The 21,460-nt window shown below is 41.0% G+C and overlaps 1 protein-coding gene and 1 pseudogene across 2 annotated transcripts in view; one reads left to right on the plus strand and one right to left on the minus strand.

The window, feature by feature from the left end:
• Positions 1-21,460, plus strand: part of SNX29 (sorting nexin 29) — a 682,594-nt gene that overhangs the window by 17,228 nt on the left and 643,906 nt on the right. For both annotated transcript variants that reach the window (XM_088474249.1, XM_088474250.1), the window contains exons 3-5: positions 1,769-1,821; positions 16,060-16,184; positions 19,050-19,230. In XM_088474249.1, coding sequence (XP_088330375.1) covers positions 1,769-1,821; positions 16,060-16,184; positions 19,050-19,230 — 359 coding nt within the window. The remainder of the gene's footprint in view (positions 1-1,768; positions 1,822-16,059; positions 16,185-19,049; positions 19,231-21,460) is intronic.
• Positions 5,488-5,606, minus strand: LOC148522243 (5S ribosomal RNA; annotated as a pseudogene).

Below are 21,460 nucleotides of genomic sequence, written 5' to 3' on the forward strand. Positions count from 1 at the left end.
CCAACCAGCCAGATTGGACAGATATCTGACAGAAAATTGTATAGTGGATGCCCAGCTTTAGTGTATCAAGAATGCTAATTGGTAGGCCACTTGTCATCCAATCAGCTTTGTGGATACACTTTTTTTCTGCATTCTGTAGTCTAATAAAGGTGCTCTGCTGTGTTGGTCCCCGACCATCACCAATTGATGTAGGGGTGACTAGCAGTGGCGTAACTAGGGCAGGGCGAGCGGGGTTCGTGCCCTGGGCGCCGTTGGACCGGCGGCGCGGGGGGGCGCCGCCGGCCACGGTACCCGCCCACCCTAGATAGCCAGTGTAGCGCCGACCGCAATGAGTGCGGTCAGCACTACACATTTGCACAGGACCGGCGCTAGGCTTCCAGACAGGAGCAGCGTGGAATCAGGTAAGTATATTTTTATATATATTTATTTATTTTTAAACCTATCTGCACAACGGGGGAGGGGTTGGCTACTACTGGGGGGGGACATCTACTGGGGTGGACATCTACTGAGGGTGCCATTGGGATGACCTCTACTGGGGGGGGCTACTCTACTGGGGACTACTACTTGGGGGGGGGACTACCACTGGGGGAATTCTAAAAGGGGCCTAGTATTACTAGAGGCACTGCACTCGGGGGACCACTAATGGGGGCAATAATAGGAAGGGCCACTACAGGGACCACTGGATAGGGTCACTACTGGGAGCCTGCATCAGGGGGACCACTACTGGGGGCACTGCATGGGAGGGGGGGACACTACTGCTGGGGGCACTATATAAGGGGCTTACTGCTAGGGGCACTGCGGGGACCACTACAGGGGGCACTAGATAGGGGGGATCACTACAGGGTGCCTGCATAATGGGACCACTACTGGGAAAACTGCATGAGGGGGGACTACTGTTGGGGGCACTATATAAAAGGGCACTGCATAAGGGGATACCGCTACTGGGCGCACTGCATTGTGGGGACTGCTACTGGGGGCACTGCATAAGGGGGAACACTATGTGGGGCACTGCATTTGGGGGGGCCACTACTGGGGGTACTGAGTAAGGGGAACTAATTGGGGGCTGTATAAGAGGGACCACTACTGGGGATACTGTATAAGGGGCACTACTATGGGCCTGCATGAGAGGGACCGCAACTGCATACTGGGGGTACTACTGTGGTTAAGGTGCATATGGATAGGAATGTTCAGTTTGAAAATAAAGGGGTGTGTCATGTTGACATGCCCCATTTTTAAGTGACCACGCCCATTTTTTGGCGCGCGCGCACATGGGGGGGAGGGGGGCTCCCTTTTCAAATTTGCCCTGGGCTCCAAATACCCTAGTTACGCCACTGGTGACTAGACTAAAATTTGTGGGTCCAGGGCTAGGAAAGCTGGTGCTTTTGGCATTCAGGAGAAATATTGGGCTTGTTTTGCTTTATAAAAACAAACAAACAAAAAATTGTCTTTTGGTGTTTTTCTTTACATGTCAGATATATTTAAATGTCCCCTAATGAACAACCATCATAATTATATTATGTTCTCATTCTGCAAGAAAAGACTGATTATACTCAAATTTAGGTTTGAGGGCATTTATAAAAATAAAAAGGTGCACATGAGAAAGGTGCTGTAGTCCTAGTTGCTTTAATTTCCTAAATGCTAATACAAAAACAACAAGCAGTTTTTGTTACAGTACCTTATTATCTTACACATTTTTATAAATGTCAGCTACTGTTTATACAGTAATTTAATGTTTGCAAATAACTTTTTCCTTATGCTTGTATTGCAGTGTCAGATTAGATTTGGAGGACGCAAGGAAATTGCTTCAGATTCCGATAGCCGGTATTTTCTTTTATTTTCAAGTGTTTGAAATGATTAGAGAAATATTTATCTAAGTAATATTAATCCAAATAAAATAATCATATCTAGGTTTCTGATACTAATAATAATTTCAGTACTGAAGTAAAGGTGCCCACACACATAGCGATCTGCACACGATCAGCCGATGTGTACGATTTACCTTGAAACTCTCCCCGGCAGCTCTGCACACGATCTGCACATGATTTGGTGTCCAATCTTCATACGATCTCTCCTGCATCCAGACTTTGACAGTGCATCGTATCCTAGATTGTCAGATCTGCCCTACTGCACAGCAGATCTGACGATGCGATGTGCGACCAGCGGCATCATGATCGTAGAGTGGGGACTCATGAATTACTCAGGATTTGGCCATATTTTACACGATCTGTCGTTCCAATGTGTCGGAATCGGCCAGATTGGGTAAAATATCGCTATGTCTGTGGGCAGCTTAACACTTTCAATGTTGAAGTTCCACATCCCAAGCATACAAGAATACAATGTATAAACTGTGCATAATGGGCCTGATTCTGAATGGCACACAAAAGTGCATGCAGCAGTGTATATTTGTGTTCTCCTATCTATGAATTTATTCAAATGGCCTGCAAAGTCCTTCTCTTGTGTACATCTGTGAGGGCCAAGACGACCACTTTTTGCACCCATGCATGCTGTAATACAGATTGGTACATTCTTATTAATGTTCATTCTAGCACCTTTCACAATCAGTGCAGTTCCTCTTTCCTGTCTGGGGTGTCTCTCTCTGCTCTGGTGCTTCTAGCACACTCAGCTGATGCAACAAACTCTGAGATACAGACCAGACTTTTGCTAGAAGCACCAGACCAGAGAGCGACACCCGAGGCAGGAAATAGGAACTGCACAGGTTGTGACAGGTGCAGGGTGCTAGAATGAACACCACTTATACACCAGCATCAGTTAGACAATCTAAACTTGCGCTAACCCTATGGCAGGTGCATCTTCTCCATCTGGCTATAGCCTCCTATGCTTGCTCCTAGGAACCTAGCCGCTTGCATGGACACCCCGGCGACACTTCCATAATACGCCCACTGAACAGACCGTTTTTGCGTGCACTACTAGCTACCACCCATCACTTTTCCACCACCTTTCTGATACCTGAATCGATCGCAACAGCACCTTTGTGCGATCACTGTGTAACACATGCGTCATAGGGGTTTTCTGAAAAGTTTGCGCATGAGTAAATAATCGCTCAGCCACATGAACATTGGCATTGTGAGTGGCTCTGAATCGGGCCCAATATGTGGTACTGATATCCACTGTGAGCTCCTACCCACAGTGTCTTCAACACCACTTTAAGGGGTATAATTACTGAAGTGCAGGTTTATAGAAGTGGAGATGTTGCCCATAGCAACCACTCAGATTCTACTTAACATTTATCTAGCACCTTCTAGAAGATAATATCTAGAATCATATATGGGCAACATCACTTCTATAAACCCACACTTTAGTAAATATACCCCTAAGTGCCTAAGACATTTTGAATTCTCCATGATGTGCGGCCGGACATTGTGATAGAATACAGTAGCAAACACTGCCAATTTACCTGTATACCTTTTGGAGTAGGGATGGGAATCATTTGATGGTTCAAATGTTCGATGTTTAACCCTACAATGTTGAGGATCAATGTTTCCTCACCATCGCTAGATTTCTCCACCGATATTTCCCAGATGGTTTCCAATGTTTTTTTTTTGTTGTCGTCGTTGTTGTTTTTTTTGTTTTTTTTACCCTGTGTGGCTGCTGGCAGCTGCAGTTACTGTGTGTGTGATGCTGACATTTCAATACACAGTTTACACACACTGCTGCATTCGTGCATGCTGCTGGGGGCTGTGGCCGACAGAGTGAAAGACACTCTGGACAGCCAATCGGCACTAGCTCATAGAACAGCCCCATCCCCGGCTCACTGCCACTGGTGGCTGCAGGGCTGGGCTAGCTGCATATGTGCTGCTGGGGGCAGTGGCTGACAGTGAAAGACACTCTTGTCAGCCGATCAGCAGCTATTGGTAATTAAGCAATGACTGACAGTGTCATATACGTATGTGTGTGTGTGTGTGTATATGTGTGTATATAATATAATATATATTTTCTATGAATTCGGCGCCAGTACCTATAACTGTAAATTAATCACTAAAGTCTAATGTGATTTCAAATTTGTGAAACACAATGCAAGTAATCCCACAAGATGTTGATCTACATGGGTGTCAGCTCCATGTCATTAGTCTGTAGTATTGGTGAGAGTACTACTTTGTCAATAGAAAAGGGGGTTTATTGACTGTGGGCGACAACACTGCTATTGGTACGGTGGGTAAATAAATTATGAAAAATGCTAAGTGCAAAATGTGCCTATTGATCAAACAATAACTTAAAACAAAAAATTGGTTTAACCAATTGAAAAGTGCTTAGTGCAAGGATAGACCAATAACGTGATAGGCAATTGCCAACATAGTTTAAAAGATACCAATTTAATCTGAACAAGATAAAAACAAGTACAAATAGACACTGTGGTTCTTCAGTGAGGCAATACCACAAAGAATACAATGTTAAAAAAATAATAAATAAAGATCAAACAGTTCGTTTGCAAGATAGAATAAAAGAGGTTAGCTTATCTGAATGTCAGTGTAAGAGAGTCTGCATTTAGATCTCATGGGCAAGCAATTGTATCACAACGCGTTTCGTCTGCTGACTTCTTCCTGGGGATGAAGGTTAGGGAATGGTGATCACCTATTTATACCCCTTTACACCTTCCATTAGGGCCTGATTCAAGCGCTCGCAAGCGGGTCGATGGTGGCCCAGTGCGCATGCGCATGACGGAGCCGGCTCCGTCATGTGCATGCGCAAAACCCGGATAGCGATGGGCAAACCGTCGCTCCGGGTCTCGTACCAAAGGGGGCGTGCTGTCGATGTCAATCGGGCGTTCAGTACCAGACTTCTATATCACGTGTTCTCAGTAATTCCGCCCGAGCTGAAAAATATGTGGTTAACTTCCGCCCTCAGTTTCCAGCCCTTGTTGTATATCGGATTGCAACGCCTTCTAAATAGATTTGGCCAGATCTAAAAATAAACAAAATCAGTCATCAATATTGGTTCTGAAATTATAAACATAAAGTTAGCCACCAGTGGGTAATGATTTCGCTATTCAACTAAACATGATCATAAAGAATGTTGTATATGCAAGTATGAAAGGAATGTTGAATAATCGTTCTCTGTGAACAATGTAAATATAACTAATAAAAACGATTCCTAGTACAGAAGTCGGTATAGCACAGTTCCAGATTATACAAGTTGTTGATTCTGTCCATTCTTCCTTTAGTTAGGATTGGAGAAGAAACTAATGGTGATGAAGTTCCAATTCCAAATGTAAAAGGTTGTTAGTTTTATCCATTAGTCCTATAAGTGAAAGGAGGGACTGATGATAATTAAATTCCAATTGGAATTCTTAGGATTTTAGGATACATTGAACTTTTTGAGCATTTTCATTAGAGGAATGTTCTTTTCCAAGAAGTTCGTTAGGAGAGATTTCTGAGAACTTGTTACTTAATAGGCTTTCTTCATAAGACTGGATATCAATCTTCAGGTGATGCCCTCCTGGGCTAGTGTGAAGAAGACCTGGATTCTGATTAACTACAATACCCGGTATTCCCGGGAGGTCCCCCATCCCAGTACTAACCAGGCCCAGTTGTGTATAGCTTCCAAGATCAGACGAGTTTGGGCACATGCACACTGGTATGATAGTAGATATTCCCAAGGCCCTTCACAATCTCATCACCACTTTAATTTTGATAGTGGTCGTTGGAAGAAAGGCAGATCTACTATACCTGGTATTCTTTGGGGGTCTCCCTCCCAAATACTAGCCAGGCACAACCCAAAATTACCCCAATAGGGCACCCATCAAGAGATGGGAAATTGTTATAATAGTAGAATAACCCATCCTTTTCGTCTCTTCTCTCCTTTTAGAGGAACAGTGCAATTTCATAGTGGTCATTAAATTTTTTGGGGACCATTGTATTGAGTGTAAAGATCCAGTACATTTCACGTTTGGATAGGAGGTTTCCTAGGTCACCCCCTCTTTTGCTCAACATTACGTGTTCAATAGCCTTAAATGTAAGGTCTTCAGGGTTGGACTTGTGTTTCTCAAAGAAGTGTTTAGACGCTGCATGGCCCTCTACTTTATTCTTAATGTTCCTGATGTGCTCTTGAATACGTATTTTTAGAGTTCTTTTGGTTTTTCCAACATACTTTGTTCCGCAGGTGCATTCCAACAGATAGATAACTGACGTAGAATTACAGTTCATGAAGCTTTTAATAGGAAATTCTTTTGAGCCTGCTGAGTTCATAAAAGTTTTTCGTGCGGGATGCAGGTATTTGCATATATTGCACCGTCCACACTTATAGCTACCTTTGCAGCTTAAGATGCCGCCTCCAGTTTCTTTAGTATCTTTTCACATAAGGCTAGGTGTTAAAATGTCTTTTAAATTTCTTGTTTTCCTAAAAACAATCTGTGGTTTAGAGGGTAATACATACGGGATCCATTAAAAGAATGTTCCAATTTTTACTTAAGGATTTTTTAATTTTGTTCTCATGACCATTAAATGTAGTAATAAATGGAACCATGTCTGTCTTTAGATTCTTGTCTTTATATTCCAACAGTTTGTCTGTACCCAGAGATTTAGTTTTGTTCAAAGCTTTTTCCAAGATCCCTTCCGGATATTCCTTTTCCCTGAATCTGTCTGCATATTGTTCATTGCATATTCTTTGGTCACTCCAATTGCATTTTATTATGTAGAATTGAGAATAAGGAATGTTCTTTTTCCATCTACTTAGATGACAACTTTTAAAGTGCAAATAACTATTGGCATCAACATGTTGAATAAAATTCTTTGTAGAGATTTTACCACTATCTCCAATTAAAACCAGGTCTAAAAATTCGACAGACTTATTATTATAATTAGACGTAAATTTTAAATTCATGTTATTATTTGAAACCAAAGATAAAAACTGGTTAAAAACTTCCTCTTACCCATGCCAAATAATTAAAATGTCATCTATCTATCTTTTGTAAAAGATGATATTCGCTTTAAAAGGATTGTTATTATAAATGTAATTTTTTTCCCAGCATCCCATGAACAAATTTGCAAAACTGGGAGCAAAAGTGGTTCCCATTGCTGTACCACAGATTTGTTTATAAAATTGGTCTGAAAAATGTTAATAATTGTGATTTAATATAAAAGACATAATATCGCATAAAATCTCCTTGTGTAGAGGATCCAAATTTACATCCATCTCCAGGAACTCTCTTGTGGCATTAATTCCTTTTGTGTGTTCGATGCAGGTATATAAAGATTGTACATCAATTGTAGCCCAGTTAAATTCTTCTCTCCATTGGATTTCCTTTAAAGACTGTAAAACATTAGTAGTGTCTTTCAAATAAGAGTCCAACTCCTTCACATACTTCTGTAGAAAAATATCAACATATTTTTAAAGGTGTGATGTGAGTGACTCAATCCCGGCTATAATAGGTCTTCCCGGTGGTTTATCCAAAGATTTATGTTAACGATACTGGCTTTGAACCTTATAAATACCCCTGCCTATACCTTCTAATATCCTTCCTATAAACCTCTAAGGATGACGCTATTTTGCGTACACAGTCATACAGTAAATTAAGACTCCAGACCTAGAACCTGTGGTTCCAAAGCACAAAGTATTATTCAAGTAAAAGTACAGCAGTTACACGCTATGATCCTCATATAGTCTTAGCTCAAAGAAATTATACAGACCCAAGTACAGTTATACATACGCAGCACTCTCTGGTCCAGATGTAGGCATCAGCAGGAAACACCGGTCAATCAGCATTCAGCATGAAGACTAGGAACCCAGTGTCAGAGCACACATATTTATACCCCCAGAGATAAACAACACAATAGAGAAGTTTGTTGCTAATACCATTGGTCCTAAAGGAGAGGGCATATGTTACAAGGTTGGTTCAAATAGACACAGTCCAGCCTCTAACAACTGGTGGTCTCTGGTTTCCCGCCTCATGCAAATCCTAACAATTGGTCATATAATGTACATTTTGTTGCTTGAAGTCTCTGCAGTCCATAAGTTGAGAATGCATTTTGCGATCTCTCCATCGATATTACCGGAATACTGTTGAGAGAGTACGCATCAGTACAATACCAAACATGGCTTACTTATCACGTATAAAACCTTAGTTACGAAATAATCTTTATTTCCTAGCAATTATAATAAATGTGCATACTTGAATCTTGCGATCTCATTTCCAAGATGGCGTCTTACGGCCAGTTGCAAGATGGCGTCGCTGCGATCCAATTTTAAACTGATCTTGTCTCAGCCAATTATCCAGCTTCGACAATGTATTTTGGGTAGAAAGTAAAAAATGGGGGTAATGGGGTTATTTTTCATTAAAAACTTTAACTCCTCCTTGTAATGATTTTGTTGTGTAGCCCGTATACCGGGAGTACTCTTAATTCATCCATATATTCCTCTACGGGGTCACTCTCCAGTTTCTCATATGAGTCTACATTATTGAGGAGTCTGCTAGCTTCCTCAATATAATATGATTGGTCCATAATCACTAACCCCCCCCTTTGTCAGCTGATTTTATTACAATATTTCAGTTGTTCTTCTTCAAATCCTTCAGAGCTTTTTTCTCTAGACAGTTCTGGTTTTCTCTACCTCTTGCTCACATAAGTCTTTCTTCATCATCTCATGAAACACGTTTATATGGCTTCCCTTAGATTTTAAGGGATAGTATGTTGATTTTCCCTTTAGCCCGGATTTTGATGCATTCTCATTCCAATTTCTCATTGGTGCATCCTCTTTCCTTAAAAAATTTCTCTTAAGAGTTAAATTCCGAACAGATTTATTGAGGTCAATGAAGACATCAAATTTCTTCATAGTAGTGTTGGGTGCAAAAGTCAATCCTTTACTGAGTAGAGATATTTCAGGCTTCTGTAATATGTGTTGCGAAATGTTAAAAATGCCTTTATCCTTTGGGTCTATTGGAAGGTCCTCCTTTTTAAGCTCCTTCCTCCTGTTGCCCCACTTTCCTCTTCGTACCTTCTTTTGAGCGGAGATGCTGGTTGAGTTGTTTCTCTCAGTATAGTTTTTCTGTTGCTGAAGGTGTTGTCCTGTCCCGGTGATAAAAAAAAAGATCACCATCACTGTTGGAATCTGTGCGTTGGAGTGCAGAAAATCTGTTTTTCATATGGGTAGTTCCTACTGTGGGATGAGTCTTCTCCTCCTGTTCTTTCCTATAACTGTTTCTCCTTCTAGGGGGTACGGTTCTCCAGCAGGGTCCTTCCCGGGAGTCTATTCTTTGTCCATTCCTTTCAATTCTTTCAATTCATCGCATAATCTCTCTTGTCCCTAATGAATTTCTTTTCTTTGCCCTTTTGCCTCTTTTTAATGAGTACTTTTTAATTTTCCTTATACTCCTCTTTATCCTTGACATCTTCCATTTTGATCTCCATTTCTCTTATTTCCTGTTCTAGGGTGTTAAGTGTAGTTTTTTTCTCTTCAATAATGAGTCGCATCAGATCTAGATCTATGTAGAATGTCGTCCCAATTTCTCATAAATTCTGGTTTGTCTAAACCAAAGGTGGGGTTCTTCAATAATCTAAGCCCTCTAGGGATTCTGTTTACTGTAATGTAATGTTCAAGTCCCTTTATATCCCACCATGCCTTAATTTTCTTTGTGATCAGTTTTTCAATGTCCCAAAACATGTTGTCAATATTTTTGGTAGGGATATTCTCACTGGGAGCTACATTTTCATTAGGCACCCTTTGACAGAAATCACTTCTTTTGTTCAATCGATCTCTGTTTCTATACATGTTAGTAAATAAGTAGGTATATTGTGTACGTGTATAGAGATATGTTTCATATATATATATATATATATATATATATATATATATAAAAACAAATATGTAGTATATAAATATACATTGTGTGATAGTACTGTCAGCCGCAATTCAAAACACCAAAACAAGAAATGCAAAATAATCTATGAATTCGGCGCCAGTACCTATAACTGTAAATTAATCACTAATGTGATTTAAAATTTGTGAAACACAATGCAAGTAATCCCACAAGATGTTGATCTACATGGGTTTCAGCTCCATGTCAATAGTCTGTAGTATTGGTGAGAGTACTACTTTGTAAATAGAAAAGGGGGTTTATTGACTGTTGGCGACAATACTGATATTGGTACAGTGGGTAAATAAATTATGCTAAGTGCAAAATCTGCCTATTGATCAAACAATAACTTAAAACAAAAAATTGCATTAACCAATTGAAAAGTGCTCAGTGCAGGGATAGCCCAATAAAGTGATAGGCAATTGCCAACAAAGTTTAAAAGATACCAATTTAATCTAAACAAGATAAAAACAAGTACAAATAGACACTGTGGTTCCTCAGTGAGACAATACCACAAAGAATACAATGTTAAAAAAATAATAAATAAAGATAAAACAGTTCGTTTGCAAGATAGGATAAAAGAGGTTAGCTTATCTGAATGTCAGTGTAAGAGAGTCTGCATTTAGATCTCATGGGCAAGCAATTGTTGTTAATGTTCCAGAATCCAGTCGCCAGATATTATGATCAAATATGGCCAAATAAACGTACTGGATCTTCATTAACAACATTATTATTTATTATCCCATTACTTTTTCACTGCATGCAGTTTTTGGTGTCCCATTTTTGAAGACCTATTGATTTATTCATTACCAGACCTCATATTCACCGGGATACTCTTTTTTTTTTTTTTTTTTCTTTTTTAGGACTATATGCGCATTCATAGTTTTTACCAATTTTGATTATATCTTAATTATTCTATATGCTATTTGATGTTCATTTTACATTTTCTGTCTATGAATAGATTCTATTCTGTCTTTTATATGTTTATTTGCAAGTATTAAATGTGAATTTACAACTAATTAATCCTTATATATATATATATATATATATATATATATTTAATATGTTTTATTAACAAATTGTTAGCGCTCCCACACTTGTGTTTTTTCTTCTCTAACTAGTATTTTGAGGGGTTTTGCCTATCCCTTTAGTGGTGTGCTGCAATTCCATTTGTATTCCTCAGTTTCTCTTTTCTGGAGCGCCCGATTTTTTTCTACGTCACAGTAGTGACTGACAGCATACACACATACCTGATAACTAGGAGGGCAAACACATAACACGCCTCTCCGCTAGCCAGAGTCCCGCTGCGTCCATAGCAACCGGCCAAACAGCACGTGTGGTTCAGCGGAGCCACTTCCGTGTACAAGACCAAACTGGAAGTGTCCGCGCGTGCCGGAACTGAGTCACTGCAGTAGCTAGGCAGCCTGTCTAGCTTGCGGGTCAGGAAGCGGGCATATCCGGGGATATTTTAATTAATGCAGAGCCGTCCCACCGGTCAAGGGAACATTACAAACGAAGTGACTATGTGCCACAGAACCAAAACCACGGACCGCTGTATGAAATTACAATCACAATAGTGTTGATCCCATTAGGGCAAAACAAAGGGGCTCATATAGTGTGTACTTCATATTAACAATATATAATATATTAGCAGAATATATATATAAAAAGGACATGAATATGACATATACAATATTAACAATAAACAAAAAAGAATAGAAAACCAATAAAGACTAGGATAATAAAATAAAAACTAGAAAATAATAATAAACAAAAATATCAATTACCACCAAAGGCATACAAAATATTAATAATAAAATCAACTTAGCAATATTAGCTACGAATACATTATGTTCCATACTAACACTTAGTATATGTTAATAGGGTGAATGACAGTATTGTGGACATTAGGAACAAAAAATCATTGCAGGAATATTTTCAACGGGTTATTCTCATTCAAACCGCAGGGAACTGTCGTATTTAAATTGTAAATCCAGGGGTCGAAACATCGACTACAACTATGGTGATATACAATTGTTCCATTAAATCCCATAGATTTACTATTTGATAATTGCGGCGAGTGCCCTCTTTGGCTATTGGATATTTACATGGAGTACATATATGATTTTTCTCCCTAGTGGAGCACCCTGCTGAATTACAATATCAAGGGATGTGAGTGCTGTATCTTCCTTGCTATATATATATATATATTTATATATATATATATACATATATATATATATATGTGTGTGTGTGTGTGTGTATATATATATATATATATATATATATATATACATACACAGTGCCTTGCAAAAGTATTCACCCCCTTTGCATTTTTCATGTTTTGTTGCCTCACAACCTGGAATTAAAATGGATTGTTTGAAGGTGTGCATCATTTCATTAACAGTACATGCCTACAACTGTTAAGTTGTGTTTTTTTTTATATTGTGAATCAAACAACATTTTGGACAACATAACAGAAAACTTCAGCATGCATAACTATTCACCCCCCTAAAGTCAGTACTTTGTCGAGCCACCTTTTGCTGCAATTACAGCCGCAAGTCACTTTGGATAAGTCTCTATGAGCTTGCCACATCTTGCCCCTGGGATTTTTGCCCATTCCTCAAGGCAAACCTGCTCCAGCTCCTTCATGTTGGATGTTTTCTGCTTGTGAACAGCAATCTTCAAGTCTGACAACAGATTCTCAGTTGGATTGAGATCTGGGCTTTGACTAGGCCATTCCAACACATTTAAATGTTTACCCTTAAACCACTCGAGTGTTGCTTTAGCAGTATGCTTTGGGTCATTGTCCTGCTGGAAGGTGAACCTCCGTCCCAGTCTCAAATCACAGGCAGACTGAAACAGGTTTTGCTCAAGAATATCCCTGTATTTAGCACCATCCATCTTTCCCTCGACTCGAATGAGTTTCCCAGTCCCTGCTGCTGAAAAACATCCCCACAGCATTTTGCTGCCACCATCATGTTTCACTGTGGAGATGGTGTTCTTGGGGTGATGGGATGTGTTAGGTTTGCGCCAGACATAGCATTTTCCTTGGTGGCCGAAAAGTTAAATTTTAGTCTCATCTGACCATACATTTGGGGAGTCGCCCACATGCCTTTTGGCAAACTCAAATCGTGTCTTCTTATTTTTATCACTAAGTAATGGCTTTTTTTTGTCCACTCTTCCATAAACGCCAGCTCTATGGAGTGTACGGCTTATTGTGGTCACATGCACAGATACACCAGTCTCTGCTGTGGAACTCTGCAGCTCCTCAGGGTTACCTTTGGTCTCTGTGCTGCCTCTCTGATTAATGCCCTCCTGGCCCAGTGTGTGAGTTTTGGTGGGCGGCTCTCTCTTGGCAGGTTTGTTGTGGTACCATGTTCTTTCCATTTGATGATGATGGATTTGATAGTGCTCTGGGGGATCATCAAAGATTTGGATATTTTTTATAACCCAACCCAGAATTGTACTTCTCAACAACTTTGTCCCTGACTTGTTTGGAGAGCTCCTTGGTCTTCATGGTGTGATGCCTCTTGCTTAGTGGTGTTGCAGCCTCGGGGGCCTTTCAGAAAAGGTGTGTTTATACTGACAGATCATGTGACATCTAAAGATTCTGTTTTATATATATTTTTCTCATTTCACTTCACCAAATTAGACTATTTTGTGCAGATCCATCACATAAAATTCAGATAAAAAAAATAAAAATAAATTACAGGTTGTAATGTAACAAAAAAGGTAAAAAGCCAAGGGGGGGGAATACTTTTGCAAGGCACTGTGTATCTGTATGTATATATATGTGTGTGTCTGTGTGTGTGTGCGTGTGTATATATATATATATATATAGTGTGTGTGTGTATTTATATATATATATATCTATATATCAATATTACACTATTCTTGTTTTTTTTATTTATTTATTCATATATGAATAACACGGGAGAAGAAGATTCGTAAAGATCCCTGCAGATACAGGGGAAACCCGTAAAGTGTATTGGACTTACTAACTAAGGCTTTGCATATTTGAAAGACAATTTGTACTGAAGGCGTTCACTTTTTTTTTATCACTATCCAATGTTGTTGATTTTTGAATATATCATCGTTGTGGAAGACGGAAGCAGCCACCACGAAGACCAGAGGGAGTGCAACACATTTGACTTCTATGTTTTGATCTAATCGTATGGTTTTTGCGCCATTTACACTTTTGTACATATATATGTGGCGCACACACACACACACGTACAGCACTCCAATAAGTAAGTGTATTTAAACCACCATTAATACATACAGACAGTAGTGTTTTGGTGTATATATAAAGAACGTCCTAAGGACAATAATGTAGCTAAATAAAAAATATGCAGCCACAAATAGATGCTACTTACCCCACTCTAAATAGAGAAGATATTAACCCAGTGAGTGACCGCTGGGACCACGAGGCGCAGACAGCGAGTCGCTAAAAAATTACTTTCTCCAGCAACACTAGCTGTGGCAAGCGCGCTGACACTGCCGTGGTGCTAGATGCCTGCATCCCGGCAGCACATATACCCCATTATGCTGACTAAGAAGTACCAGGTCTTTACAGATCTTATAAAGGAGTTTTGTGCTTTTTAAATCCTCCGAGTGTTGCTGTTTTTTTTAACCACTGGACTGTGTATACTGTAATGGTGCAAACACACGTAGCGATCAGCCAGCAATACGATATCGCTGGCTGGTCGTCAAGCACCCTCCCTGCTGTGCTGGATGATCTATATTGATCACCCAGCACACCATATACTTAGCGACGACTATAGCGATCGCGGGTCCCTATAGTAACCTGGATGGATGATATCGCTATCGTCAATACGTGGCCGGGCATCGCTGGTCGATGATAAGTTGGTTGGGACAATTTAAATGACCGATTTGAACGATAACTGTAACAATATCGTTATCATTCAAATCGATCATTTAAATCGCTACGTGTGTACGCACCATAAGCCTCCATCAAATAAACATAAGTATGATTTCAGAAGTTTATTAGTGTATTATGTTTAAGTAGGCAAGGTACTTATAAAAATAGAAACATTGGATAACATCGATGTTCCAGAAAAAAAAATGTTTAGGACTAAACAATGTTTTGTATCTAATGTTAAAAACATCGGTGCTTCCAGTGTTTTCTTTCAATGTCCCATCCATACTTGGGAGTACGATGGAAAATTGTTTATTTTGGTGGTTCCCAAGTGCCACTGTTACAATGGCATTTCTTTTTCATTGCCTCTAATTAAAGTGGCCCATTTACATTTTATTTTTAGAGTGAAAGATGAGTAGAATACAACTGTTTTAATGCTTTGTCTTTATAACCTAGCTATTGCAGGACTATTCTGTGTGAGTGTAGTGCTACTTGCCTGATTCATATGGTAAGGTGGACCTTAGATACCCCATAACAGAACAGCCAGTAGGAAACAAAAGAGCTTGGCTTTAGTTTTTGTTTACGATAATATGGTTCAGTACAAGAAGGCACAATCTCCATAGCTCAGAAGAGGATCTGCCTGTTACCTATTATTGATAGGATCATTTCAGTACTTGAGGGCAGATGCAATTACCTGCAGGTTGTGTTACACAGTCTCGAAGTGCCTGGAGCTATTCAATTAGATACAGGCAATCATTACACGAGCAGTCCAGAGGCAGCAGTTAATACTGACTGCAAACCCACAAGGAAGTGACAGCTTGTAATAGCCACCACTTCAGAAACTTGCCCCTGGGGAGTTGGAAGTAAATTGGCGTACATTGCTCCAAAGAAGTGTGCAAAGGAAAAAATGCCTATATATACCTATATGCAGAGCACTTTCTCAGTGAACTTTACCTTTGTGGGAACACCCCATTACAACCAATGCCCACCATTCCTGGGGCATGCAAAGTGGTCTCAGAAAAATACATTTGTCCGTCACACAGTTACACTATGGCTCTCATAGTAAAGGGAATACTTTATTTTCTGAGAATTCACTCCTTCCAATTGGGTAAATATGTTCTCTCCCTTCATCACAAATGGTTAAACATAAGTTTGCGTAAACTCTGTTATCATATTTTTATGTGCAGTTTATTCCAGAAATTAGAAAATGATGCATTCTGTACCAAAATGAACATCTAAATAACTATTCATAAGGGTGTGTGTTCCGGCACACTGAGATAATCTTGCTCCTTCCACCTTAGTCATCTGAGGTGAAGACGTGTGTGGGGTTCTCTCTGTGAAGCCTTCTAATTATGCATTTGTTTTGTTGCAGAGTTATTTGTCTGTGCGCTCAGTTTGAAGCTGTGCTTCAGCATGGCTTGAAAAGAAGCAGAGGATTAGCATTAACAGCAGCAGCAATCAAACAGGCAGCAGGATTCTCAAGTAAAACAGAGACAGGTAACCCACTATTATAACCAGTCTGCCTAATTATGTTTTGACAGTTCCTTAGTGTGCACTTTGCAAGGCTTGTTGCAGAAGCATTTTATTTACTTATTTGGCTAACGTATGAATCTGTGGTGGATTAACCTGTTACATAGTCTTGAGTTATACTTAAAGATCAAGGAAATGTTGTTCCTCATTTGGCAGCGAGGATGGCGCACATTGGTGGAAACTGGTCTTCGTGTTCCCAATCATATCCCAACCATACCACACAGCAGGGTATACTATCCATCATTGTTGGACTATAAATTATATGAAACGCTAAGTAACAAAGATCATGTGAAATTGCAACTCAATGGTGAATGTTTAAGTTATTAGAACGTCGCACCTCTCTGAAACTTGCTGCATGGGAAAATGCACCACTGCTTCACTTATCTCTATTAATACTTTAAGTCCTTATTATATTCACTGTTAACTATCTTAAGTTAACCATCATAACTTTTTCAGTATGTAGGTTTATTTTCGAAATAGGGACTGTTGGAAAGTATCTCTCTCTCTCTCTATAACAAAGTCCCTGGTTTATTGGTCTGCCTGGTCGTTCGGGCTAATCTCTTGAACCACTGGATGGACTTTGATGGTGTTTTCACTATTCTATACAGCATGGGGTCAAAAAAGGTTTAGGTGTATGAACCATTCATCTGTGACAAAAGGGAGCCGAGCAGTAATGATTTTAGTGAAACAAGTGACAGAAAATAATTTTGTACCAAGCTGCTGTATAGGAGTTGGCCATGGTGCTGAAACAGCAAGAGAGCATCTGAAACTGATCCAGTTAGAGATAGCAATGTGGAATCGGACTGAGCATGGTCTCTTCTGAGGCAGCCAGAGACAGCCTCCATCGATCCCATGAAGATGCTCTGATGCAGACAAGTAGCCTGGAAGGAAACAGGGGCGGCATAGCTATCAGGAATTTAATAGAAACAAACAACCATTGGAACACCATAAAATGATTTCCATTTGATGATGGCAAACATTGGACCTCCCCCATCAAATGGTAAAAACACTACCATCGGAATAAAAACATCTGATGGTTAGTAACCATCGAATCCCGATGTCCAACCCTACACTGAACCTGCAGGCAGACTCCGACCACCACTCCTCCACTGTGAAGTGCTCCTTGCCGCTCAGCCACACACCCTTGGTGGCATCTCCCATGGAAGTCAGTGCTGTTCTCAGACAGGAGCACAACGGTTAGGAAGCCCAGGAAATACAGGGTACATTATGCAGAGAGGACATTGCTCATCGCCATGTTCGGCAGCTTGGGATGGGTGCGGATGGAGGCTGCACAAGTGCCCCAGCCCCGGGGGCATGCTGCCGATAATGCTTATGGTAGCTGCGATACAAATCTCTCATCCATCATCCTCCTGCCCCGCCCAGCACATCCCAGTGGCCGGGCCCCAGCCAGCTGCAGGGCAGCAGCAGGGGGGGTTGTGGTGACACTGGTGAGATGCAGGGGGCAGGAGTGAGAAGCAGAGGGTTGTGGTGAGATGCACGGGGCTGTGGTAAGAAGCAGGTGTGAGAAGCAGAGGCTTGTAGTGAAATATAGGAGGCTTTTGTGAGATGCAGGGGGCAGTAGTGGGAATCAGGAGACTGTGGTGAGATGCAGGGGTTTGTGGTGAGATGCAGGGGGCTGTGGTGAGATGCAGGGGTTTGTGGTGAGATGCAGGGGGCTGTGGTGAGATGCAGGGGGCTGTGGTGAGATGCAGGGGACTGTGGTGACATGACGTAGGTTGTTAGAAGATTCAGGGGGCTGTGGCAAGATGAATTGCTCCCGTGGGGCAGGTCGCTAGCTTATGATGATGCAGCCTATCAGTTCACTGGGAAACAGCGACATCACAGAGTCACTGGTTGCTAGTAAATAATAGGTGGAGCTTTCTGGACATTTGTTAAGCCCACAGACGTGTGTGTGGGTGTGTGTGTGTTATAAAACTACAAATAGAGACAAAACTTTTCTAGCTCTTTTTTTCTTCTTCTTCCCAAATCTATAGACGTGGTTGCCAATGCCTTACTTAGATTGGCCGACGGAACTGCTCAGCCGGGGCCAGGAAGTCCCTGGCCACATCTACAAAACGGGTGCGACGCCCTCGTTTTGTAGAACTGTACTGGCCACCACCCCCCCAAACACGGCAGCATGTCAATCATGCTCGGCTTGGGGGAACTGCGAGCAGTATCGCAGAGGGAGACCTGAACATGCGCAAGTCTCTCACAATCGGTGTAGTTACGCAAACCATTAGGGTTTGCGTACAATCAAAGGATATATAGGCGCTGGTCAGTATAAAGAAGATTTAATAAAGATATACGAAAGAGACAATGAAAAGAAAAAAGTCTATATACACATTGTATGTATACTGTTTAAAATGTGGTTCTTACTTATATCATCTTTATACAAAGCAATCGTGAAACACAAAAATGTTACTGTATACAGATCTTGGTTATTTTAAAAAAAAAGTGCAAAAATTAAAATGTGCTGTAACCCATAGCAACCAATGGGCTATTAGCGTATGGTTAGTTTTGTACATGTTAGACAATAAAACATCTGGTTGCTAAGGTGCTGGCACTTCTGCCCTCTGTTCGCAAATAGTCCCCTTAGCTTCAGTGGAACAGTTGTCACCAGAGGCTGGTTACCAGGAAATGGGGTAAAAACAATAACTCTAAGGCAATGTATTTTTGATAGATGATATTGGTATATTTCCACCCTACAAACTGAGCTATTCTGTATACATATATTCATATATATTGCCATCTTTATAAGAATTTTAAAACATCTTTGCAAGTGGGGACACTTTATGAAAGTAATGTATATTTTCTTTTTTTATTTTCTCCTAGATCCTGTATTTTGGGTGTATGTGAAAGAAATTCTCAACAAACATGAACTTCAGAGATTCTATTCTTTGAAGAACATCATGACCGATATCGGGAGGGGTCGTGCATGGCTGCGCTGTGCTTTGAATGAACATTCCCTCGAGCGTTATGTACATATGCTGCTTGGAGATCCAAACAGGCTTAGGTAACTTGTGTGTTTTTTTTTTTTTAAATAGACCCATTGTTTGAGATCAAATGAATCAAACAATGCATGTCATAATGTAGTAGTAAAAGGGCACTCTGCTCTATTGAAAGAATCGTATTCACCTAATTACAGACTGTTATTAATTTCAAATCCTAGCATATTAGGAAGTAGCAGACCTTCAGTTGCTTACTTGTCCCCATACACACAATGAGTGTACAGCCATGGCCAAAAGTTTTGAGAATGACACAAGTATTGGTTTTCACAAAGTTTGCTGCTTCAGTGTTTTTAGACCTTTTTGTCAGATGTTACTATGGTATACTGAAGTAAAATTGCAAGCATTTCGTAAGTGTGAAAGGCTTTTATTGACCATTACATTAAGTTTATGCAAAGAGTCAGAATTTGCAGTGTTGACCCTTCTTTTTCAAGACCTCTGCAATTCACCCTGGCATGCTGTCAATCAACTTCTGGGCCACATACTGGGTGATGGCCACCCATTCTTGCCTGATCAATGCTTGGAGTTTGTCAGAATTTGTGGGTTTTTGTTTGTCCATCCGCCTCTTGAGGATTGACCACAAGTTCTCAATGGGATAAAGGTCTGGGGAGTTTCCTGGCCATGGACCCAAAATTTGAATGTTTTGTTCCCCGAGCCACTTTTGCCTTATGGTAGGGTCAGGGCCGAAACTAGGATTTTTGTCACCTGGGGCAAGACAGTAATTTGGCGGCCCCCTGGTAATTCCCCCATAGTAATGCGCCCTTCAGCAGTGCCCCTATAGTAAAGCCCCCTTCAGCAGTGCACCTATAGTAATACCCCCTGAGGTAATGCCCCTGTAGTAGTTCCCATATGGTTTTGCCCCTGTAGTAGTGCCCATAAAGTAATGCCCCTGTAGTGCCTATATGGTAATGCCCATATAGGAATGCCCCTGTAGTAGTGCCCATATGGTAATGCCTTTGTAGTAGTGCCCATATGGTGATGCCCCTTTAGTGCCACTTACAGGAAAAAAAAAAAAAAACATTACTTGCCTTAAACCCCGCTCCAATGTCCGCCGACGTCTGGACTGCCCGGCTGCTCCTCGGAACTATGGGAGAGATGTCATGACGTCTCTCCCATAATGCCTGTGGGGAGAGCCGGAAGCTGGAGTTCAGGAGAGAACTCCGGCTACCGCGGCATTGCAGGGAAGGAGCCAGACGCCCGCTGGTAATAAAATCTCAGCGGGCGTTCGGCAGGCTGGAGGACACTGGCGGCGGGTGCAATGGTGCAAGTGCACCTCCAGCCCCCCTTAGTTGCGGCCCTGGCAAGGTGCTCCATTATGCTGGAAAAGGCATTGTTTATCACCAAACTGTTCTTGGATCGTTGGGAGAATTTGCTCTTGGAGGATGTTTTGGTACCATTCTTTATTCATGGCTGTGTTCTTAGGCAAAATTGTGAGTGAGCCCACTCCGTTGGTTGAGAAGCAACCCCACACATGAATGGTCTCAGGATGCTTTGCTGTTGGCATGACACAGGATGAAGACCTTTCGAGGATGGCCTGGTGTCAAGAAGGGAAGCAAAGAAGCCACTTCTCTCCAGGAAAAACATCAGGGACAGACTTATTTTCTTCAAATGGTACAGGGATTACACTGCTGAGGACTGGGGTAAAGTTATTTTCTCTGATGAATCCCCTTTCAGAATGTTTGGGGTATCTGGAAAAACGCTTGTCTGGAGAAGGAAAGGTGAGCACTACCATCAGTTCTGTGTCATGCCAACAGCAAAGCATCCTGAGACCATTCATGTGTGAGGTTGCTTCTCAGCCATGGGAGTGGGCTCACACACAATTCTACCTAAGAACACAGGCATGAATAAAAAATGGTACCAAAACATCCTCCAAGAGCAATTCCTCACAACTATCCAAGAACAGTTTGCTGACAAACAATGCCTTTTCCAGCATGATGGAGCACCTTGCCATAAGGCAAAAGTGATAACTAAGTGGCTTGGGGAACAAAACATCAAAATTTTGGATCCATGGCCAAGGAACTCCCCAGAACTTAATCCCATTGAGAATCTGTGGTCAATCCTCAAGAGGCGGGTGGACAAACAAAAACACACAAATTCTGACAAACTCCAAGCATTGATTAGGCAAGAATGGGTGGCCATCAGTCAGTATGTGGCCTAGAAGTTGATTGACAGCATGCCAGGGCAAATTGCAGAGGTGTTGATAGGAAGGGTCAACACTGCAAATATTGACTCTTTGCA

Source organism: Taudactylus pleione, unplaced genomic scaffold (genome assembly GCF_031769625.1).
Source record: "Taudactylus pleione unplaced genomic scaffold, aTauple2 ptg000149l, whole genome shotgun sequence".
Lineage (NCBI taxonomy): Eukaryota > Metazoa > Chordata > Amphibia > Anura > Myobatrachidae > Taudactylus > Taudactylus pleione.